The sequence below is a fragment of the Protopterus annectens genome, chromosome 2.part1 (genome assembly GCF_019279795.1).
Source record: "Protopterus annectens isolate FY-2018-M chromosome 2.part1, PAN1.0, whole genome shotgun sequence".
NCBI lineage: Eukaryota > Metazoa > Chordata > Ceratodontiformes > Protopteridae > Protopterus > Protopterus annectens.
This window is the reverse complement of record NC_056729.1, coordinates 1,718,985,990-1,719,012,063: the sequence shown is the minus strand read 5'-3', so window position 1 is coordinate 1,719,012,063 and position 26,074 is coordinate 1,718,985,990. Positions and strand designations below refer to the sequence as shown.

At 37.1% G+C, this 26,074-nt stretch overlaps 1 protein-coding gene across 5 annotated transcripts in view; it reads left to right on the top strand.

The window, feature by feature from the left end:
* The window catches only part of ECE1 (endothelin converting enzyme 1), a 4,237,764-nt gene extending 4,213,860 nt beyond the window's left edge, over positions 1-23,904 (top strand). For all 5 annotated transcript variants that reach the window (XM_044063171.1, XM_044063172.1, XM_044063170.1 and 2 more), the window contains one exon: positions 19,952-23,904. In XM_044063171.1, coding sequence (XP_043919106.1) covers positions 19,952-20,128 — 177 coding nt within the window. In that variant the 3' untranslated portion in view covers positions 20,129-23,904. The remainder of the gene's footprint in view (positions 1-19,951) is intronic.
* The last annotated feature ends 2,170 nt before the right edge of the window (positions 23,905-26,074 follow it).

The window sequence follows — 26,074 nt, the reverse complement described above, 5'->3', positions numbered from 1 at the left end:
CCTTATCTTCCTCCCCCCACAACACCCTAAACATTTTTACTATCAGCGCCCAGAGTCTTAACAACAAAGTTCACCAATTTCAAGCTTGGCTAAGCCATAACCAACCAGACATCTTAGCCATCTCCAAAACTTGGCTCAAACCCTTTATCTCTGACTCTGAGATGCTGCCACCAGGATTTCATACTCTCAAAAACGACCAACTAAATAAAAAAGTTGGTGGCACTGCCTTAGTCTTCTCTAACTTTCTTACCTTAATTCCCCTCCAAATTCCAATTCCTCAATTCCAGAACACTGAACTGACTGCTGGACTACTAAACATGAATAAACATAGTTATGGGAAAGAGTAGTGGAAGCTAGGTTAAGAAGGGAGGTGATTATTAGTGATCAGCAGTATGGTTTCATGCCAGGAAAGAGCACTACAGATGCAATATTTGCTCTGAGAGTGTTGTTGGGAGAAATACAGAAGGTCAGAAGGAGTTGCATTGTGTCTTTGTAGATTTGGAGAAAGCATATGACAGGGTGCCTAGACAAGAGTTGTGGTATTGTATGAGGAAGTCGGGTGTGGCAGAGAAGTATGTAAGGTGGTACAGGATATGTACGAGGTAGTGTGACATTGATAAGGACTGCGGTGGGAGTGACAGATACGTTTAATGTGGAGGTGGGATTACATCAAGGATCAGCTCTGAGCCCTTTCTTATTTGCAGTAGTGATGGACAGGTTGACAGATGAGATCAGACAGGAGGCCCCGTGGACTATTATGTTTGCAGATGACATTGTGATATGTAGTGAGAGTAGGGACCAGGTTGAGGAGACCCTGGAGAGGTGGAGATATGCTTTAGAGAGGAGAGGAATGAAGGTCAGCAGGGCTAAAACAGAATATATGTGTGTAAATGTGAGGGAAGGTAGAGGAATGGTGAGGATGCAGGGAGTAGAGTTGGTAAAGGTGGATGAGTTTAAGTACTTGGGATCAACAGTATCAGAGTAATGGTGAGTGTGGAAGAGAGGTGAAGAAGAGAGTATAGGCAGGGTGGAATGGTTGGAGAAGAGTGTCAGGAGTGATTTGTGACAGACTGGTACCAGTAAGAATGAAAGGGAAGGTCTACAAGAGGGTAGTGAGACCGGCTATGTTATATGGGTTGGAGACGGTGGCATTGACAAAAAGGCAGGAGTCAGAGTTGGATGTGGCAGAGTTAAAGATTTGCACTGGGTGTGTCTAGGATGGACAGGATTAGGAATCAGTATATTAGAGGGTCAGCTCGGGTTGGACAGTTTGGAGACAAAGCAAGAGAGGCGAGATTACGTTGGTTTGGACATGCTGAGGAGGGATGCTGGGTATATTGGGAAAAGGATGCTAAGGATGGAGCTGCCAGTTAAGAGGAAAAGAGGAAGGCCTAAGATAAGGTTTATGGATGTGGTGAGAGAGGACATGCAGGCGGTTGGTGTGAAAAAGCATGATGCAGAGGACAGGAAGAAATGGAAACAGAAGATCCGCTGTGGCGACCCCTAACGGGAACAGCCGAAAGAAGATGATGATGATCATCATTGCCCTATTTATCTCACCTGGTAACAATATCTCTACCCTCGAAGATATTCTCCTATGGGCCTCTACTGAAATGAACTATGAAACTTACATCCTAGGAGATGTAAATATTGACTGTTACAAAGTCAATAGCCCTTCTCCCTCCCTATCCATTAACCTCTATAAGTCAAGAAAATATAAGTACCTCACAACGGTTAGCTGCACAAAACCAAACAGTCAACAGGTAAAAAACAAGAAAAGTGCAGTTCCACAGCTGATAAAAGACGACATTCCAGATAGTGTTGTCACAAAGTTTAATGAAAAAGATGAGCACTTTCACAATTCAAACAATTGCTTCTTAAGCTCACAAAAAGACCAAAAAACCACAGGTTTAAATATTCCATCAGTTAACAATAATAAGTCATGTGATATGTAAAATAGTAGTGAATGTGCTCAAGAAAAGAGCTATTTAAAAAGGCAACCACAGTAAAAAAACATACTTCATAAAAAACATATGTATAAACAAAATACATAAAAACTGTTAAAAATTCTACAACACTCTAAATGACCTGAAAATCTAGATGTATTTAAATATATTTTTGCTTTATAAATATATTTTATATATATGTTATGTTAATTAATGTAGTATAAATATTATATAAAATTACTTTCTCAAACCCTTGTTCTTTAATTCTTGTTTCAGGGGAACTACATCATTTAGACCAGAGCCTTTATGCACTCTAAGTCTGAGAATCCATCTAGTCTCATTATGTTCAGTGTTATTAATATCACGTAATCTCATATCAGTCCTGGTAACCTCCAATACCTGAAAAGCAAATTTATGCTGATACCCTTCCTGTGCTACATGTTTAACAAGTGTGCTATACTCTAACCTTTTACTAATGCAATATAAATGGTCTCTTATCCGTTCACGGAGACGTCTGTTGGTCTTGCCAACATAAATTTTTTACACATCATACATTTAGCTAAATATACTAGATTTTTGGTGTTACAATCTGCTTTAACATTAAGCATAAACTTATGCCCAGAGTCAGGATGTATAAAGCTCTGATCTTCATTTATACTGGTACAAAAATTACAAGCACCACATCTCTTAGTGCCTGTCAGTATATAGTTCATATCTTGCCCTTCATATTTAGGGTAACATAACTGTCTTCTTAAAGATTTTTTTATTCCTATAAACAAAAGAGAGCTTGGTTCCAAGAATCCCTGCTATATTTTCAGCAATTTGCAAAACATGCCAATGTTTACTAACTATATTCTTAAAAACATTGACTTCACTACTGTATGTTAAATTAAAACAAAATTTTCTCTCTCTAAACCTGTGGTTTGAAACATTTCTTCTCTGGGGTGAAGAAAAATAATGTTTACCAAGATTCTTCCTCTCCTTCCTAATTACTTCACTCGTTTTATGAATCTCAGTACTATCATAACCCCTATGTTCAAAATCTTTAATAACAGCAAAGAAAAATATGGTAGCAGTTGTATGAAGTATAGCTCCAGGCCACATAAAATAAACCAAGAACTTTAATATTCGGTAAGTGCTTTCACCACTGTCCGTGGCTTCTTCAGACCATATACAAATATAAAAACACACACAAAGAGGTTTATAAAGCTGTCCGTGTATACCTCATTAACCTGAAAGACCACTCCCAGTCAATCAAGCTACTATAGACACACCCTCTTTTAAAGGCATCAGTACATTCATCTACATTGCATAGTATTACTTTTAAAATACAGTTCTTACAGCACATTAAAAGTCTATTTCAACAGTCAGAGCATTCATAGGCATCTACAAGCATTTAATATTTGGAAACATTTCAGAACATTGCTTCTATCAGCAGCATGTCAGATGCAATATATTATGCTAAACATCATTATTTAAACAACAATGATACTGAAAGTCTCTGTTCATTATATATTCTTTGCTACAATTATATTGCTCTATGTTATCTGCTTTGTTTCAGATATATGCGGTTACTTAAAAATTATTACAATAACAAATCTAGGTCTAGCCTTCTATACATTCCTGCTACTTATAACAGTGTAAATAAAGCTGCAGTTTAAAATGCAAGCAAGTTACCCATGCCATGTATTCAAACTCCACTTCCCATCACATTGTCGACTGTTAAACTTGTTCCGCGAGTGTGTTCCACTTAAGATATACTTATATTACACCCTTGTTGTGTTATATTCCATTTCCAAAAGTTAGAAATGAAAAAAGTGTGTTTGTCATTGCAGCACCTCTGTGCATGCGCAATGACGTCATCACACTCGACAGATGCTCCGTTTACTTCTTTCCACTTTCTTCATTTTATTACAATAGACAACCAAGTATTATAAAATATATATATAATGATTTAAAATACACCAAGTCACAAATTCATATATATATAGGCAGTTTTAAACAAGGAAGGTTTATACTTTTCCCCATAGAAACAAATCATACTGTTGCATTTCTGTCTTTCATATGTCAGTCAAGTATATGTAATATAAACACTTGACACATTATATGGATACATCAAGGCTCAACTCTAAACAAATGTAATAGACTTAACTTTAACTGTATACCTCTGGGCAGCCCATTCAAACCATAGAATATATATTCTACGGATAATAATAGTTCAATACATATATATAGGCAATTTGGTGCAAAAATATATATGTCACCAGTTTGTATAAAAAACAGGACTTATTACATGTTCTTGCCCTACATATAGACCCCCAATATATACTTTATATGACACTCGGAGAATTATATTGCTATTTACCAAAAGCATTTTTACACAGCTATATAGTATTTTAGATATAGTGTCCTTTATATGAATAAGGTCTTCCAATAGCCGATTAAAGATGGATAAATGCTTTGGGATAAGTATATATGTTAAATATAACTCTATGTTTATAGTTATAGTTATACAATACATCTATATGATAGAACGCTTACAGATATATATAGAATGAGAAGGTGATTATAATATAGCAAATAGATTATGCATAGTTGTAAGTATATGCACCGTACAAATAATCACTCACATCATACTGTTTGTGTAATAAATGTATTATACACAGACAATATCACTGCTTTATGATGGATAAACTCTATCCTCAAATATATTAAGCATATTGTATTTCATAAGGTTAGATAAAATACTCAAATCTTGTTTTTAGCAGTCTTATCATAGATGCCCCATACTTACAAACATATTTGGATAAATATGACAGGTTGGGTAAAATTCTACAGTGTTCTTACTAAGTGGGATTGTTTCCTATTAAATATAATATATATCACTATTTTCTATGTATCCCTCGTGCGTCTAAAACACTTTTAATGGATACTTCACCATTCAGCCCCTTCTCCTTATCTGCTCTAAGTTTGAGTATCCATCTGAGCTCACTTCTTTCTATTATCCAGCCTTTGCCCAATAATAACTTCTTCTAATGCTATAAATTTAAAATCATGATATATACCGCTTCTCTCTATATATTTAGACAGGGCACTTACAGATTCCCTATTCCTTATACTATTACTATGTTCCTTTATACGTTCTCTGAATGTCCTGTTTGTTTTGCCTACATAAAAATGTAAGCAGTAGTCACATTGTGCTGCATAAATAATTTTCATACTGCTACAGGTGACTGCTCCATTCAACTTATATTTATTACCAGTTACCGGGTGGACAAACTCATTGGTATTTTTAACAAATGGGCACATGCTACAACTGGTACATGCTCTGACATGCTTCTTGTATGGGACAATACCCTTCCAGCATTGAAGAAATTTGTCAGTGATGCAGAAGTCACTACTAGCTTCCTGAAGTTTACAATGAATTATTCACTTGAAGGATTGCCATTCTTGGACATATTTGTAATGAAAGGAAATGAAGGGGGGTTTGACACCAAGGTTTAGAGAAAAGAGTGCTATTGTAACACATTATTGTATAGGACAAGCATGCACCCTAGAAAAACTTTTTTCAAATATAGTTAAAGGACAAGGAACGAGGGTTTCACGTTTGAGCAACCAGGAACCCACATTCGAAGAAGGATTGGTAACCCTGGAGAACAGTCTATATGATAGAGGCTATAAAAAGAAGGAAGTGATTGATAAGTTGGGAGAAGTAAAGACATTGAGGGGAGGAAGAGCAAAGCCATATTTTTCAAATAAGAAATATGATGGATCAAACATTAAATAGAACTGATACATTATCTAGGAACAATGTGGTTAATGTCTCTATATCATATACAAGTGATGTGAAGAAAGTAAGAGATGCCTTTAACAAACACTGGCTGCTTCTTATGACAGACAAAAGAATTAGGGAAATCGTTGGAGAGTATCCTAGTTTTATGTTTAAAAATAGGAAAAATTTTAAATGCATGTTATGCTATCCCAGGAATCTATCTGATAGTAATTTAAATACATGGAAAGGCACCAGAGCATGTACCAGTTGTAGCATGTGTCCATTTTTTAAAAATACTTCTGAGTTTGTCCACCCGGTAAGTGGTAATAAATATAAGTTGAATGGAACAGTCACCTGTAGCAGTATGAATATTATTTATGCAGCACAGTTTAACTGCTGCTTACATTTTTATGTAGGCAAAACAAGCAGGACATTCAGAGAACGTATAAAGGAACATAGAAGTAGTATAAGGAATAGGGACTCTAAGTGCCCTGTCTAAATATATAGAGAGAAGCGGTATATATCATGATTTTAAATTTATAGCATTAGAAGAAGTTATTATTGGGCATAGGCTGGGTAATATTTATTTATTTATTTTTATTTTATTTTACATTTGTTGACCGGGCTAGTCTAACTGGATATATGTCCATTTTCAGTAGAGGCCCAGGGAGGAAAATCTCCAAGCATAGGCAGTGACATATCATATAATTACATGCAAATAGAAAACAGAAATAAAAAGTTAAAAATAATTTTTTTTTTTTTTTACAGATGTACAGACATTTTTTTACAGATGTACAGACATTATAATTTATATATAGTGCAGTGGAGGATAGTATATTTAGAATAAGAAAACTCTATTAAAGTACTAGGAAGGAAATCTTGGTAAATACTAGTTAGAGGCAAGGTTACTGGTTAACCCAGGTAAACGTAAAAGAACAACAGAGCAGAAAAGTCTAGGGAGAGTGAGATGGGGATTTAGATATTAGTCAGGGTTTAAGCAGGGACATAGCCAGTATGTAGTAAGGTATTACTTTAAGGTATCTTTTGAAAAGCAGTGTGGAAGAAAGAGATGAGTTCCTTTGGAAACAGGTTCCAGGTTTTTCCCACTGTGTTAGTGAATATAGTGACTCCCCTGCCTGGTTGTTTGATTTAATAGTGGAAACTAGAAGCGTATTAGCTGAGCATAGTGTTGGCAGATTTTTATATGGGGTAATCAGATTAGTGAGAATTGGGGTATTCTTGGGGTGGTAAAGGATCTTTTGGGTGATGGTGTATTGTTGATAAAGTAGGTGGTTCTGCAGTTCTAACCATCCTAGTTGTTTGAGGTTAAGACAGTGGTGGGTTCTGAAAGGGGTACTAGTGGCAAATCTGGCAATGTTGTTATAGCTGGTTGCAAGTTTGCTAAGGTTGCTTTTAGATAGACTGGTATAAATGACAGAAGCGTAGAACAGGGTAGAGATCAGGTGGGTCTGAGCTATTGTAGTTCTAGCTTCAGGTGTAAGGAAGGGTTTGATTTCTATAAAGGGAGCCAAGTTTTCTGTTGACAAATTTTATAGTGGTGTTAATATGATCATCATAGCTAAGGTTGTGGTCTATTGTAATTCCTAGGAGTCGGATTGTAGTGTCTGGAGTTATGATAGTTCCATTGTTGGAGGTTACTGTGAAATGAAATTGTGCAGACTTTTGAGTAGGAGCAAAAAGCAATAATTTTGTTTTTTTTGGGGGGGTTAAGAAGGAGGCAATGTTGCATGAACCAGTTTTCAACTAGATTAAATACTGTTTGGGTGAGGCTCTGGAGAGAGGTAAGGGACTTAGCAGAACATATTAAAGTAGAATCATCTGCATATTGTTTACAGGTGGCTTGTGGAAGTTTGGTATTTAAATCATTAATAAAAACTGGGAAGAGAAGAGGGCCTAAAATAGAGCCGTGAAGTACTCCAGTGTTAACAGGGAGGTGCAGAGATAGGTTATTATCCCAGAGTACCGCTTGCTGGCTGTTTTCTAGATAAGATTTAAACCAAAGTAATGCCTGTGGGTCAAGGGATAGGGCTTTTAATATGTCCATAAGTAGGTGATGGTTAACCATGTCGAAAGCTTTTGAAAGGTCAATAAATAGAGCAGAAGAAAGAGAGTTTTTGTTACAATGTTTGTTTATACAGTCAGAAAAGGATAGTAGGGCAGTGGTGGTACTATGAAATGGCCTGAAACCATGCTGACAGCAAGTAAGTTATTATGGAGAATGTGGTCAAGTAGTTGTTGGTGGATGCATTTTTCCATTATTTTGGCTATTGGAGAGAGTAAGGCAATTGGGCGGAAGTTAGAAATCTCAGTACAAGTACCACCCTTATGTAGAGGGATGATGTGAGAGACTTTCCAGATGGAAGGGACTGTGCTTTCTGTAATTGTTCTATTTATAAGGATGGAAATGGGATAGGCAATGGCTTTCGCTGCTATTTGCAGGTATTCGGCTGGTATACCGTCAGCTGAAGGGGTGCATGGTCTGAGTTTTTGAAGGAGGGTGCAGACAAAGGATGTAGGTATGGGTTGTATATGAAAGGAGGGAACTGGGCTGTTTGTGGTGATTGATGGGTCAGTGCTAACAGGGGGTAATGTTTTAGCTAGAGTTTGAATGGTTTCAATGAAGTAGTTGTTAAAGGCATCAGAAATTAGCTTAGGGTTGTTATGGGAGATACCTGATGGGGCAGGAGTTTGAGTGCCCTGGCTTAAGTCGTTTGTTAATGCCTGACCAAAAATTTTGTGGTTTTTGCTGGTGGGTTTGTTGGAGGTGAAGCTAATGTTTTTTTTTATCGAGCAGAATTTCTTTTTTGGTGGCATTTCTTAGCTGTTTAAAGTAAAGGTGGTCTGATGGGTCTTTGGAGGATCTCCATTTGGCCCAGATTTTGTTACATAGTAGGATATTTTGCCTGTTTTTTTTTGTGAGCCAAGGTGCAATTTTGGTTCTTATATGGGTAGAGCGAGAGGGGGCATGGTATTCTAGGATTTGTAGGAATTTTGTATTAAAGTAGGTCAACGCTTCATCAAGTTGAAGATGGTGTAGTGGTGACCAGTTACATGCCTTAAGTTCATTCTGGAAGCTCTCTAGAAAAAAAGTGTTTTTAGAGCGTGAGGTTTTGAAGTTGTTTGAGTTGGGGCTATGGGTTTTTTGTTTAATTATGTAGGTTAGAGCGTGGTCACTAATGTCATCTGGAAGGGTACCTGATTTATATTTGTCAGGATGGCTGTTGATAAGGATCCAGTCTAGGATGGTTTCTTTACTGCCTGGTTTGTGAATTCTAGTAGGGGTGGTTATTGTTTGGGAAAAGCCATATAGATTTATGTGAGTCATAGAATTAGGGGAGTTACATGTGGCCCAGTCTATATTAAAGTCACCTAGCACTATGGTTTCCTGAGGTAGGTGAGTAGAGAGGCAATTAAGGATGTTTTCAAGAATATTGATATTATTACCAGGGGGAAGATAGCAGCAAAGTAGGTAAATAGATTTACAGTTGTTAACTTGAAGTTTGGCAGTAAGGGTTTCTGCATTTCTATCTAAGGATAGGAGTACATTGAAGGGTGTGACCTGAAGTTCTGTTTTATAGAGAATAGCTACACCCTCCACCCCTTTTGGATTTGCGGTCACATCTCAGGATGTTGTATCCAGGAGGGGTAATTTCATGGTCATGAGTTGAGGGCTTTAGCCAAGTTTCTGTAATACAGAGGATATCAAATGAGTGCACTTCTAGGAGTGCATGAAGTTGTGAAATGTTATTGTTAATGCTACGAATGTTGAGGTGGGCTATCAGGAGAGAGTTAGTGGGTCTTTTTGTGATAGTTATAGTATGAGAAGTTGGATTGAGTTGGTCATTGACAATGTTGTTATTGGGGCCAGGGTTTGGATGAATGTCGCCATCTAATTGAGGGTGTTGTTGAGGCGCTTGTATAATTTTTAGAATTTTATAATAGTTAAAGTTTTTTTGTTTTGAAAGTAACTAACATGGTTGGATCTATGATATTTTGGTAGTATATAGATAGAGGTGGAGGTTATGTTTATATGGTTGAGGGTGTTAAAGTGAGAAGCAGATTGAGTTTGTTGGTGGGGGTGGTGAGGTTCAGTAAGTGAATAATGTTCATAAATGGTTGAGTATAGGGTATAGTAAGAGAAACTATGATAGAAGTTAGGAGTAACAGGTTTGAGTAAGTAGTCCTCAGTATTGAGGCCATTAGGAAGAGTAGGATATCAGGAAGAATAAAGATTGAGAGAAGAGTATACTATAAGATAAAATAGAGGTGGCTGTAGGAGAGAAAGTCGTATAAAGATATCAAAAGGATGATTAGAGTGCAGAGGGTAGGGAGAGGATATAAAAGCTGTAAAGTTGTTAAAGAAAGTAAATGTGGGTGGGAATGGGTAGCTAATTGGCAGAGGTAAGTGATACGTTGATTAGGGGAGGGGGTGTGGTATCAGAAGTATAAAGCTAGCTATACTGGGGGTGGGTGGGATTTGGGGATAGGGGAGCGAAGTGAGCCCGAAGGCCGAACGGAGCAGGTTAAGACAAGTAACTGAAGTGTCAGCAGAAAACAATCTGTAAGCACCGACTACTGAGGTACTTTCAGTTGGTACAGGTAAGTGAGGAGGGAAGGATACAGGGGTTGAGATGGAGAGGGGTAGCTGAGTGCTATTTAAGTGGAAAGTAGCAGAAAGCAAAAATATTAAGAATCTGACAGAAAGAAGTGAGCTCAGATGGATACTGAAACTTAGAGCAGATAAGGAGAAGGGGCTGAATGGTGAAGTATCCATTAAAAGTGCTTTAGAAGCACGAGGGATACCTAGAAAATAGTGATATATATTATATTTAATAGGAAACTATCCCACTTAGTAAGAACACTGTAGAAATTTTACCCATCCTGTCATAACATCATTTATCCCAAATATGTCTGTAAATATGGGCCATCTATGATAAGACTGCTAAAAACAAGAATTGAGTATTTAATCTTACCTTATGAAATACCATATGCTTAATATATTTGAGGATATAGTTTATCCATCATAAAGCAGTGATATTGTCTGTGTATATTACATTTATTACACAAATAGTATGATGTGAGTGATTATTTGTACGGTGCATATACTTACAACTATGCATAATCTATTTGCTATATTATAATCACCTTCCATTCTATATATGATATCTGTAAGCGTTCTATCATATAGATGTATTGTATAACTATAACTATAAACATAGAGTTATATTTAACATATATACTTATACCAAAGCATTTATCCATCTTTAATCGGCTGTTGGAAGACCTGATTCATATAAAGGACACTATATCTAAAATACTATATAGCTGTGTAAAATGCTTTTGGTAAATAGCAATATAATGCTCTGAGTGTCATATAAAGTATATATTGGGGGTCTATATGTAGGGCAAGAACATGTAATAAGTCCTGTTTTTTATACAAACTGGTGACATATATATTTTTGTACCAAATTGCCTATATATATATATATATCTATATATATATATATATATATATATATATATGTCTTGAACGGGTTCCTATGAGTACTACGAAAACGCATTATGTCAAATGCATTTTTGTCGACACATGTAGAACGAACAGGCAAAACAGCAAAGCAGCTGTTAAGCGAATTCTTTCCCTGGAAAAGAAGTCGCTTCACCGTTTTCCCGTGTTCTGAAGTGTAGTGTGGTCCCTTGTCCCAGTATAGCTCCCGAGCGTGATTCTGCAACAGTTACTGACCTTAGGGTTAAGGTAAGTGCATATGTATGAAAGTGTTTACTGTTTTATATTTTGTGTTAGATGTATGGTTGAGGTACGTGTGTGTATGTGTTTTCAGCTGTTTGCTTTTGTTTTGGGGGGGTAGAATTAGGGTTAAGGTAAGTGTGTATGTGTTTGGAGCTGTTTATGTAAATGTGCGAGAGTTACTGACCTTAGGGTTAGGGTGCAGATTAAGGTAAGTGCATATGGTTTAAAATGTTTACTGTTTTTTTTTTTCGTTAAATGTATGATTGGGTTATGTGCATATGTGTATTTAGTTGCTTACTGGTTTTTGGGGGGGTATAATTAGGATTGGGTATGTATGTGTGTGTTTGGAAGTGTGTAATGTTTTTTTTTTTTTTTTTTTTTTTTTTGCGGGGGTTGGAACAGAGATTTCTTTCCCTAGGAAAGAAATCACTGTTCTGTGGATTCAACATTTTCAACTTTCACTGAAAATCGTCAATGTAACATCGTTCGCTGTTTTTAGCATTCAATGTTGCAATATAGACCCGTATTGAACTATTATTATCCATAGAATATATATTCTATGGTTTGAATGGGTTGCCCAGAGGTATAGAATTAAAGTTGTGTCTTTTATATTTCTTTAGAGTTGAGCCTTGATGTATCCATATAATGTGTCAAGTGTTTATATTACATATACTTGACTGACATATGAAAGACAGAAATGCAACAGTATGATTTGTTTCTATGGGGAAAAGTATAAACCTTCCTTGTTTAAAACTGCTTATATATATGGATTTGTGACTTGGTATATTTTAAATCATTATATATATATTATATAATACTTGGTTGTCTATTGTAATTAAATGAAGAAAGTGGAAAGAAGTAAACGGAGCATCTGTCGAGTGTGATGACGTCATTGCGCATGCACAGAGGCGCTGCAATGACGACGAACACACTTTTTTCATTTCTAACATTTCTAACTTTTGGAAATGGAATATAACACAAATAGGGTGTAATATAAGTGTATCTTAAGTGGAACACACTCACTGTACAAGTTTAACAGTCGACAATGTGATGGGAAGTGGAGTTTAAATACATGGCATGGGTAACTTGCTTGCATTTTAAACTGCAGCTTTATTTACACTGTTAGAAGTAGCAGGAATGTATAGAAGGCTAGACCTAGATTTGTTATTGTAATAATTTTTAAGTAACCACATATATCTGAAACAAAGCAGATAACATAGAGCAATATAATTGTAGTAAAGAATATATAACGAACAGAGACTTTCAGTATCATTGTTGTTTAAATAATGATGCTTAGCATAATATATTGCATCTGACATGCTGCTGATAGAAGCAATGTTCTGAAATGTTTCCAAATATTAAATGCTTGTAGATGCCTATGAATGCTCTGACTGTTGAAATAGACTTTTAATGTGCTGTAAGAACTGTATTTTAAAAGTAATACTATAATGTAGATGAATGTACTGATGCCTTTAAAAGAGGGTGTGTCTATAGTAGCTTGATTGACTGGGAGTGGTCTTTCAGGTTAATGAGGTATACAGGGACAGCTCTATAAACCTCTTTGTGTTTTTATATGTGTATATGGTCTGAAGAAGCCACGGACAGTGGTGAAAGCGCTTACCGAATATTAAAGTTCTTGGTTTATTTTATGTGGTCTGGAGCTATACTTCGTACAACTGCTACCATATTTTTCTTTGCTGCTACTTTTACTTATTTGGTGGAACAGTTTACATTTACCAGCTGGTTGTTTGCCTGTTTCAAAATCTTTAATAAGTTTAACCAAGCTCTCTTCAAAATCTATATCATTAACTGTTAATCTTGAAGCACGTAACATATTTGTCCCTTCATAACATTAGTCCTGCTGGCAAATTCTCCTCTCTTACTCACTAGGCAAAAATTGGAATTCCCTTCCTTCCACTCTAAGAACCATACCAAACTCAAAAAACTTCAAAGCCCAGCGTTTCAAACAGCCTGTTTACTAAATGGAAATGTACCTCCCTTTACCCTACCTAATTCATGCAAAGTATATGCCACCAGGGGATTCTCTCTCAGGTTCCTAATCTCTCTACAACTCCTATAGCTACTTTCACATGACTCAACTTTGTAAATAAAGTAAATACCATCTTATTTTAAATGTGTGCATGTAAAGTGTATCCACGTTTACTTAAATGTATGTATGTAAAATGTTTCCACACCTAATACATGAGTGTTTGCTCAAATGAAACTGTATAACCCTTAAGATCACCCACAATGAATTTTGTTGACTGCATGATATTGAATTTGCTTATTTGTAACTGTTCTATATAATGTATCTTTTATACTTTTGTATCATTTGTATCTGAACTGTATAATGTATCTTGGAGCTTTTCTCCCCAGGCCTCCAGTGAAAATGGGTCATTTCTACCCAGTGGACTTCCCTGGTAATCAAACTGGAAATAAAATAAATAACTACCACATTTGTATGTGCCCACCTTATTTTGATTAGGGGGTGTGTCTAGGTATTGCTCCATTATATCCTTAATGTTGGGAACTTTACGAAAGGTAACCCTCAAAGGGGGCATCAAAGATTTCAACTAAATCAGAGAGCCTAGAAAATCTATGCCATTCCTTTTCCAAGGTGTTCGTAATAAAATTAGCATCACTGTTAAATTTTGTAACAAAGGTTTTTTCATAATTCCCACTAACTTGAAGAAGTGTAGGGTTTTTGGTATCTCGGGGGTGGGGCTCTCCATAATTATCCCACTACGTAGGATTGGGGCAAATTTATTTTTGCACTCCTCACCAACCAACTTATAAATCTCATCAACCATTCCATCTGGATACCCCTTTTCACGAAACATATTCAAGTTCACATATTCATATTCAAAATCATTATCATGGGTCATTCTACCAGACCTTACAAACTGCCATTTGGCAATGCTTTTTTAAGTATAAGGATGAGCACTAGTGTAATGGAAAAATGAATTGGAAAATGTTTGCGATGCACTTTGGATTTAAAGACCCCTTGGGATTTTTTTTATAGTTGCATCCAAGTAATTGTGTATCTTCAATAATATTCTAAGTAAATCTCAAAAAAATGGTAGTGTTGGATATATATATTCAAAAAGTCCTTTAAGTTTGGCCTGGGAGTCTATCCAAATTATAACAGTATATCATACAAAAATCACTTGTACAGCACCCAAAAATCCTTAACCTGAAATTTCAAAACAACTTTGTGTTTGCAGTACATCAAGATAATGTTGGCATATACGGGAGTACATTTGGCTCCCTTGGCCACTTTAGTTCTCTCACTTCTAATAATGTGTTGCAGTCACCAAAAAATAAATCGTTTGTCCTGACTGTCACACTGATTGGGTGGTTTATGCAGCAGTTTGCAAAGAATGCAGCTTGTTCGACATCAGAAAAACTTGCAGGCAACTCTCAGATCGAGCCAATGATCAGAAGTCAGAGACTGCTCTAATGCCCTAGGTAGACAGAGTACTACTTGCTGTACCTTCCTGTTTTTTGTGCTGGACAAACTTGATTTATATTTTGGTGACTGCAACTCATTATTAGAAGTGAGAGAACTGAAGTGACAGCTCCTGCTTGGTGTGAAAGCAGCCCCTGGCCTTAATGACAATATTAATGTAAAATGTGCTCTGCGTTAGTGCATCTAAATTGTGATTCTTCCTTCACTGTGTGTTCACCAAGTTTTGCCTTTTCATGATTGTACTTTGGTTCCCTGACCTTTAAATGCTTAGCGTCTGTTTCTTTCATTGTACTTTACACTTTCAGGTATTTTATGGTCAGGGACAATACTAGCAATGGCTCAGTTTACAAGGTTCCTTCTCAGCATAGTTGTTTTGCTATAGGCATATGATACTGATTTTTCATTGGATGGTCAGTCCACTAGTGAAGTTTTAATTGGCTTTTCTACATCATACTTCACATTGATTGGATCCTCCTCAGTTAATGTATTTTATGGTGCTTTTACAGGATATATTATTGTGTGCAATGGTTATTTCTTTTTCATTTTATGATCAAGTTCGGTTGAACATTAAGAGGAACGAAAGTGCTAAAGATCTCTTCTGCCTTGTGTATTTCATTTCTCTTAGCACCAATATAAAGCATTTTAGTCATATATATATGTGTGTGTGTGTGTACGGTTTACTATCAAATTGTCGATCCCGTTTTGTGCGACGCGCATTGCCCGAACGCGGAACTGCGAACGTCACTACACCGACGCCCAGATGTGCGAACGGCAAAATCTCGCCCCCATCCGACCCATGGTAGCATGGGTGTGGAGGTGTTGCGCGGCCGGTAATGTCGATCGTCGGAGTTTCGCGGTTTCGGTTCGCTATCGAAACGGTTTCGGTGTTTCGGTTCGCGCAAACGCGTCGATGGGGTCGCCGTTCGCACGGAGTGCATTCGAACATTCAATAGTAAACCTGTGTGTACGTATATGAGTCTACTTCATAACATTGAAATTTCAAAGTGCTGAATTTCATAACATTGAAATTTCAAAACATTGAAAACTCAGAACATTGAAAGTGTGCTTCATAACATTGAAAACTACATTGCACAAGTAAATAAGATCCCATCCACCTAAAACAACACTTAAACACACTTTCTGCTATGTTTCTGCAGGGGGGGTAATCCCCCCTGCACCCCCCCCTCTTGGGGGGCAGAGCCCTCCACATGGGGGGGGGGTGCAGGGGAGGCTTGCCTCCCTGCAGAAACTTGGTAGAAAGAGTGCTTGTTAGTCAGGTATTATAGGTGGAGAGGATGTCATTTACATACGCATTGTAGTTTTCAGTGTTATGAAGCACACTTTCCATGTTCTGAGTTTTCAATGTTTTGGGTTTTCAGTGTTTTGGGATTTAGATGTTTTGGCCTGAATGTCCTCATAACATTGAAATTGCATAGCATTGATTGTGTATGTATATATATGTATGTATGTGTGCGTATCTATATATATATATATATATATATATATATATATATATGTGTGTGTGTGTGTGTGTGTGTGTGTATATATATATATATATATATATATATATATATATATATATATATATATATATAGTAACTAATGAACTAACAAAATTAATGAAGAACTAACAAGAAAGAAAAATAAACAGTTCATAAACAAAAATAAATGATCAGGCAGGAACTGATGTTTTGAGTGCTTTTGTTCTTTATTGATTGCAACATCTTCAGAAACTAAAAGTAAAAATGTACAGTCAATCAAATAAATAGGTAAAGAAAGCCATAAAATGTGGTCTTGAACAAATCAAAAAAATGTTACAACTCTATAAATAAAACGTGTAATTTGACCAATGAGGATTAACCTAGGTATTCAGCATTCAATAAGAGAAGTATGCAGGTAGAGGAGTATCCTTAATAAATTAAAGAAGAATAGGCCAATGACAGGAACATGGGAGTGATTTCTGGCTGTGGAAAAGAACTTTCTTTCCTAGGCACTCTTATTTCCTTTGACCCATCCACTGGTTCCTTGCTTTCCATTGTTTTTAGGAAAGACACCTACAGAAACAACTTTATTTTGAGAGTCGGCACCCTTTTTTATGAAGAGGAATGTGGTTCATGGACAGTTCATTACATTATCCAGATTAGTTAGTGAAGATGATGTTTTTGAAATGGAAGTGGCCATGTTAGCCTACATGTTCCTGCAAAGACATTTCCCCAAGCCTCTTGTTGAAAATATTTTTGCAGAAGTAACTGCAGAAAGACACACAAATTTAAACCTATACATAAGTACGGTTAGAAGATGATTGAGCCCACTTCCAATATGCCAACAGGTAGGGGTCTTAGTTTTCCCCTTCCCATTAGCAGACACTGCAATCTATCAGAAATATTATCTCTAATAACTGGAGCATTATTTCCAGTAGCAACGAACTGTACAAGAAACTTGGGGATGTCCCAAAGTTTTCTGACAAGAGAACAAAAACATTGAAATCTGCCTTTGAAACCAATGATGACCCTTTCTGACTAATGCTGACAGAATATCCTCAGACCCTCCTGGGATGGTTTTGTGCCGAAAATGCATGCTTTGCAAGTTTATTTACATTGGTACTGATTACACATTCCCACACTGTTCTCACAACGTGCACTTTAAAAGACACGAGTGCCATAAGCCTTTTGTGGTTTATGCTGGGGTTTGCAATTCCTGCCATGTGTTTTATGTTGGGAAAACTTGATGTATGCTGTCAGACAGGATTAACGAACACTTAGCTGCCATCAGATCCAAAGATTGTAGCAACACACTTGGAAAATACAGTCTGAGGTGCGCATCATTTTCTGGGTTTTATGGTGACTGTGACTCCTAGTTGGAAGTTAGTGAATTTGCAACTTCTGCACAATGCTGAGATGTCTGATTGGCCTTTGTGCACTGTTTAGCTTTTCTGTAGGCTGCTCCTCTTATTTATAAATTTTATTTGTTTACACCTTCTCCCTTAGTGCCAAGGAGTATGCCCTTCTTTTCAGATGCCTGGCTTTTTGGTAGTTCCACTGTATAGTACCCCTCTCTTTTTCCTGAGTTTGTTTTATTTTGTTGCAGTTTTCCCCTTGCAGCTACCTTACCCATCATAGTTCCACCTTTAGAAGCCCGCTCCATTATTTATTACTACCTTTCATTTAGCTGGGAATTGCCTTTCAGCTATAGGTACTTGCATGGCATTTGGCTGATTGCCCATCAACTTCTGTCCCTTGTCTGTACAGGCTGCACCATAAATTATTTTGTTTATGATTGGTTTAAGTCTATTCCAGTCATAGCAAAGCTTCAGTTGTTCTTCACAGCTGCTCGACTACTTGGTATCTTTACCCTAGATAGGCCTCACATTCTCCTACTGAAAGTTGTACCATTTTGTCAGTTGTTTGCAGCTGTCCTCAGGATTGCTGCACTCCAGTTAGTTGGTCTATCCCGTTAAAGCCCACTTGGGAAAAGAAAACCATACTTTTGATATGTTAAGCAATATTACTGGTGGCTAGCCTGGTATTTTATCTTGTTTTTCTACAAGTGTATTTTCTTGTACTATTCCTTATGTGACTGCCTTGACCTCAGTAGTTATACCTTTAGAAGCACGCTTTATTCCTTGCAGTTAATACAAAGCTTTCCATAACCTGTGGATTACCTTTCAGCTTTAGGCACTAACATGGCATTTGTCTGAGTGACCATCACCTTCCTTTTTATTTTTTCCAAAGGCTGCTACTAGACTTATTAGAATGAGTGGGGGTCAGAGTTGGTTCGCACCCTCCACTGTTGGTAAACATTAAGAGATAACAGTGAATTATGCGTAGTGTAAGGTAGTAAACCCAAGCAGTAGTGACATAAAATATCTAGTTTTTACTTCCACTAGAGATGTTCGCTTTTTCATTTTTGTTTTACTACAGTGTTTTGGTTGCACTCCACTAGCTCCTACATTTTAGCCTTGTTACTTAGTTTTCACTCTACGAGCTAGACACTCCCATGTTCCTGTCATTAGCCTGTTCTTCTTTAATTTATTACAGGATACTAACTCGACCTGCATACTCTTATTGGATGCTGAACACCTAGATTAATGCTCATTGGTCAGATTACATATTTATTTATAGAGTTGTAACAATTTTTTGATTTGTTCAAGTCTACTTTTTATGGCTTTCTTTACCTATTTATTTGATTGACTGCACATTTTTACTTTTAGTTTCTGAAGAAGTTCTCGGAATCAGTAAAGAACAAAAGCACTGAAAGCATCAGTTCCTGCCTGATCATTTATTTTTGTTTATGAAGTTGATATATATATATATAATGTGTGTGTGTGTATATGTGTGTGTGTGTGTGTGTGTGTATATGTGTGTATGTGTGTATGTGTGTGTGTATATATGTGTGTGTGTGTGTGTGTGTGTGTGTGTGTGTGTGTGTGTGTATGTGTGTGTATGTATATATATATATATATATATATATATATATATATATATATATATATATATATAATATAGGTCTACCTGAAAATAACGAAATCCCAACATTATCAAATCCCACATCATCGAGACGAAATCCATGAAAATGCACTTCAGCGAAAGACTGGATCAGCAAACTATCCCTAGGGTAAGTAATTTGTTGGCCAAAAAGTGAATTTTGCCCTTTCCCCATCTGTAGTGCGATACTGGAGTTTGTATAATTAGTGTGGGATTAATATATTTGACATTCTGTTTTTCGCTGAAGTGGGTTTTCATTGATTTCGTGTCAACGATGTGGAATTCGATAATGTGGGATTTCGATGGTATGAAGTACACCCATTTATACAGATATGCACACACATAAGTAATAACAATGGATTACAGCAGGTTAAAAAAAAGTCCCGGGCAGCATGCATTGTCAGATTGGTGACAAGATAAAGTTTATTTCAAACATTGAAATTCTGTGAACCAGCACAGTGAAAGGGAATTTGGTGTATGAATAAATGGCGTTCTAATTGTTTTTTCTTTTAGGTCTGGTGTTCAGTGCGCACTCCAGAGAGCTCACATGAAGGTCTTGTTACAGACCCGCATAGCCCATCCCACTTTCGTGTTATTGGCTCTGTCTCCAACTCCAAGGAATTCTCCAGACATTTCAAGTGTCCCTCTGGTTCTCCCATGAATCCTAAGAAGAAGTGTGAAGTTTGGTGACGAAAATATTTTGAAAAGCTTTACAACTGGAAATACTCAGTTTCAGCTCTGGGATAGTGTTTTGAATCCACACCACACCTTGTAATTAAAAAAAAAAAAAAAAAACTCTTCAGATGTGGAGCTTCACAACCATTTCTTTGTTTTGTTTTGTTTGGTTTTCTTTTTGCACTGTAACACCAGCATATTGAACTGTGAAAGCATCTCTAGTGGTAGTGTACTTCATGTTTCTTTGCTACTTTAACATCATTAAAACTTAAAATATAAAGCCAAACCAGTACTATGGAGAACACTGGAAACTTTCAGGGAAATGTAACTTTTATAGCTAGTTTAAATTTGTGTGTTTTTATACAGAAACTGTATTTATTGTTTTTCTGTTTATAGCTAATAATGGGGGGGGGGGGTCTTTTAACTGGCTATGCTATTGTAAGAGTCATGATGGCCTGCCTTTGTCCCAGTGAGCATATTATGTATACAGTAAAGTACTGTACTCTTGCTGAGACTCTGCTGATATATGTTGCCTTGGATCCAATGCATCTAAACAGTCTTGAAGCATGCCTAGGTCAAGGTGAAAAGGAACTGTGCTGTAAGATGATAGGAGTGGAGATGGGCAGTCCAGGCAATCACTGTACACCGAGTGCCCTTTATATAAAACTACCATTTCTGGGCCCGTGTCTGCTACATTTATATAGATCTCTGTGTGACTCCTGTTTCCCCGCTGCGTAAGTATTAGGATTTTTGTATTACTTTATTAACTTGGTAAGCTCACAAAATATAACTCTCCCATTTTGGGGGCATATGTGGAGCAGTTTTTCATTAAGGGAGTTGCTCAGGGTTACAGCTCAGTAAGTGGAATAGTTTCATAAGAAGATAAGTGCTACCTGCTTGTCGGAGTTAATCCGAGAATCCTTTCCCTTCTCACTGTACTGCTTGCAAAATATATCTTTTAGATGAGCAGACGTCTTTTTCTGGAGAAATGCACTGAGCAGCCATCCTTGAGCAGCTGGGGTGCCCGAGATGTGTGTCATAGCTTTGTTTGGCTAAGGCTCACTCTCTTAATGAACTGTTGTGGTGAAGTCCCGAGTTCTTGCTAGGTGTTCCCTAAGTTAACATACCCACTGACAAGACCAGTGTTTTTATTTACTCTGCAGGTATTAAGGTGCCAGTCAGTGCTTTATCCCCTCACTGTGTAATTACACTCCTGACTGGGGGGGGGGGGGGGGGCAAACCACTAATTCCTAAGTGCTGTATGACCTTGTGCCACATCTTATGGTGCAGTGATTAGAACGGATACTTATATAGTGGAATACATGAATTTCTCCTTTTTCCATATTCTCTCCCAACCCCACAATTTCAGAACCTTGATCTCATAGTCAGTTATTCTTAATTTATTAAACACTACTATCCCGAACAGTGGAGAAATAACGGAAACAATTTGCACCATCTGGGCAAAACAAAGTAATAATTTGTCTAGTAATGTGAATTCATTTAGAGGTCATGTAGCAAAACTGTATTAAGCACTGTGTAGAATTCAACATGCAGCTGTAGTTTTTTTGTGCAGATTGTTCCTTTTTTGACATTTAGAATGTTTCTGTGCAGTAACACTATTCTTATGAGAGAAATGTTATCCTACCAGGTGAATATCTTCTCCTTGCTGATGACACCTGTTAGCAGTGACATCACAGGTTACTTATCAGGCAGCACCCTGTTGACTCCTCCTACGTAGCACTGATACACAGAGTGTGCTAAGGAAAGGATACCTGTGTGATGAGACCTCCTCAGAACTGGTCAGCAGTTGTAGCAGCAGCACCTAAACCATGGAAGTGAGCACAGCTACCTATACTCACACAAGCTTTAAATGTATCCCCACAAAGGAAGCAGTCTGTTGTCAACACCTCTCCCATGTTTAGATAGATTGTGTGGTTGTGTATTATTCGCTGGTCAACACTATGCACTATTTCATTGTGACCAGCAGCTGACTAAAATTGTAATGAATAAAATGAAGGCCGTACATTGGCCTTGTGCTCCTTGTTTTTTTCTTCCAGCAACTAGTAGTGGTGACAAGGGGAGAAGAGGGCAAACAGCTGACCCCTGAGTGTTTTATGTCAATAGTCTACCTTGTAAGAAAGCAAGCAGGTGCACCAGTGTACTTGTATACCAGCAGTGTGCTGTTCTGAGTCTCTAAAGAATTAATCAGAGTGAGATGACTTGTACTGGGCTGATTCATTTACTTGTAAATATGCAGTTTCATGCCTTAATCGGACAAATGTTGTAAAAAGAAAACATTCCTCAGTAATGGCAATGACTGACCACATTAAAATTCATTTTAAGGAGTAGGCACTCATGCAGCACTTTTGCTAAACTGCACATTAATTTTTACACTTGCCCTTTGTTTTGTGTAGATTTAGTGCCTGATTAAATTTTGTGTACAAGCAGGTATAGCTTGGAGATGCTGAATGGTTAATTGCTAACATGGTCGCGGTAACAGGAAAGATAAAATGATGGATGCTGTGGATAGTTTTGCACATATATTGCATGAATGAAAGGTTAGTAGGAGAACTGGCTGATGGTTTCGGGTACTGTCTCAAAATAACATTCAGTAGTTTTAATTTCCTCACTATAATAGTTTGACAACAGAGAAGCTTGGAAATTGAGAAGATAAAGGACCACTGGATTTTTTTCTAATTAGCTGCTTTCTTCTCATACAATATTTTATACTGTTATTCTGTAAGCTGAATGAGATGTCCACAGCTAAACATTTGAATCAGCATTTTGCCAAGTTTATGTTCATTTAAATGGTTTGTAGTTCAAGTATGGAATTGTGTCCCAGTCCAGACACATTTTTTTCTTCAACTTGTATCTGGGGCTATATTTTGTGATAAGATCAGAGTTAAATCAGCAAATGAATAAGATGGTGCTTAAATGAGGGGAACATTTAATTACTGTGAGTGACGGTGTGAATCTTCTGAGTGGTAAGTATAATCTAATCATTACTGTCCTTATGTGATGTTAATGGCATAGTACTCTGAATGATGAGAGGAAGTACTTTGTTTCAGTCATCAGCAGAGCCGAATAAGAAGGTGAAAGTAAACAGATTTTCAGAGTCCATGCTTTGACTCTAATGTGACACAACCCACACTGTATGAAGCTCAATTTCCGAAAAAGTTGAGATTTTTACAGTTTTAATTTACTGCTTCAGCTTAAGTTCCCTGTTTGTGACTGCTGTGAACATACTTGTCATTTATTTGAACACTTGCAGTTTAAACTGTGAATGCAAGAGAACTGCTAGCCTGTTTGAGGGTTAGTTGTGTATATATGCTTGTATTATAATACAATAATGGCATAGCTATTATCAAGATTGCAGTGACCTATCAAAACAGTTTTGCACATTAAAGCCTTTGTTACGGTTTGCTGAAAGCCTCGTAACTGTGCAGGGCACAGAGATGTTAGTATTACTCATCGGGAAAATAATACAGTAGCAGATTCTTAATGTATATGAGCTGTTTTATGGTGGATTATTAATGTCTGAGCTCCAGACAGGACTGTAGGATGCCTGTGCAAAGTCCCTGTGAAATGACGGAGTACGGATTATTCTAATGGTTGCACAATATATAAAACATAAGAGTTGTACTTATCTTGTCAGTACTTATGTAATAAGATTTTGAGACAATATTCTGCCACCGAATTAGAACATTGATGATATTTTTGTTACTCTGTTTTGTACCTTAATTGGACTGAGATATACTGATACAATAAATAAAACACAGATACAAAATAAACATCTGTTTTGTACCACTTCTTTTCCAAAACATATTTGCATTTATTTTTGGGGCAAAAAATCATTTTGCAGTCTTACATTTTCATAAGTTAATTAGCTTGTAGTATGCATTCAGTTTAAGCATTAAATGTTTCCCTGCTGGGCAGGACCCAGGTTAATGACACTATTTGTACCTGTACCCTGCCTTCCAGAAAGGAATCCATGGAACTCTACAGTGCCCTCCTTTTTAAGAACAACTGTACTTCTGCCTCTGTCAGTATTAGTCCTATCTCAAGTTCTATACACTTATTTATACCTCTTGTCATAGAAAAGCGGTCTCCTTGCTGTCTAGTATGCTAACCTGTTAAACAGTAGATGACAAGCACAGGTAAATCAAATGAGGATCCCCCTTACTGTGTGAAGACATTTTTGTGTGTATACAGGTTTTGCTGTAGAATTTAACTCATTGCACTTAGCTGACCAGAGAATAGCATGGTTTACTTAGACAGTTCCCAGACAACAGGACTTTTTAATGTATTTTGTGCATCCTTGTAGCAGGCACCTTCTCTGAGCTGAGTTCCTAGGCAGCCCTCACAGATCAACCCTATTCATTGGAACACACCACTTTCCCCTCTGTCAAGTCATTCCTTCTGTACAGTGGACAAGAACTTGCAACATCAGTTTGTTGCTCAACTTTTTGCAGTGTTATGCAGGTAACATTTGTTGAAAATGTGTTCAGAAAACATCTTTATGTTTTGTAAGAAGTTTAGCTGAATTTACAAGATTGCCAAGGTGAACAGACATGTTACATATGAACTGCCTTATTTTTTTTTTGTCAGAATTTAGTGAGACTCCCTCACCTGTTGTTGGTGTATCTGCAGGGAATTCAGTAATGTGTAAGGAGAGAAAAATGAATGGCATCACTCACTTTTCTTCCTGGTAAGAAAATATTCCCGAGATAGGTTTTCATCTGCTAGGCAAAAGGAATTAGCCTGTTGACTTTTGAGCAGCATCTGGTGCTGTATGCAAATCCTTCATCTTTGTTGCCTTAGCTCACTCCCATGTGTGGTTTCCCTTTAACCACTATGATTTCTTGTCTGAAGACTTACAGGAGGCCATTGTTCCTGTCCCGCTGTTAGTAGTCTGTTTCTGCTTCTGTCCTTTTACAGTCAAACTGGCCAACACTGACAAGATTGATGATAGAATTGTTCACAACTATTTGGTTAGAAATCCCAGAGATGCAGAGTGAAAGCAACTAGTTAGAGCATGTTTTGTTGAGATAAGTTAAACCATCTGTGGTGCTTTCTTGACTTTTTTGACTTTGTGTTTTCCTAATAGTTTGTACAAGAATAAACTGACCTAGAAAACTGTTGTATATACCAACACTGCATTGTTTTACCTGGCTGTTTACTTCTGGTAAGATCCAGTGAGCCAGTGATTGTGTTTTGCAGAGAGGAAGAAAGCACATTCCAAATTTGATTTACTGCCCTGTTGGAAAGTTACACGAAGGTCCTTTTATCTTTTAGTGACTAGATAATCAAATATCCTGAATACTGTGCTTAAAATCAAACATAAAATGCTACAAAAAATAGCAGTATGCTGTCAGTGCAGTCAGTAACTGAGTGTACTTTGTGTTCAAAATTAAAAAAAAAATTGCAACTGCAGACACTTGGTTTGAGGGTCCTAGATGCACCCACAGCTTTGCAGTAGCATGGCTCTTGGAGCAGAGCAAGAAAGCACAGGTTTAATCTTTCTGCCAATGTTGTAAATTCATTTTGTACTGGTTTGAGCCCATGAGATGCTACTATAAAATTAGCTGAGTTATTCAGACATTTCTGGAATTGAGAGCACTAGATTCCAGGGGGTTCTGTTCCCTTAGCCCCATTTTGACTTCCAGTCGTCAGGGTTTATGTTTCAGGCTTTGTGATTATTCACCCTAATTTCAAGTTAGTCTGTGTATGTGTTATATACATGCATACATACATATTATATGCATACATATTTTATATTCATATATATGATGTAGCTTCATAGGTTCTTACTAGGCCATTGATCTGTGGGGATGTTAAGCCTAGTCCTGCATTCCCATAGTAATTATTAGAACTTATATTTTGGAGTACTCATCTCCAAAGACAGGCCAAACAAACGTGTCTCAGTAATTACATGATGCCCTTCCTTGATCATTGTTGCAG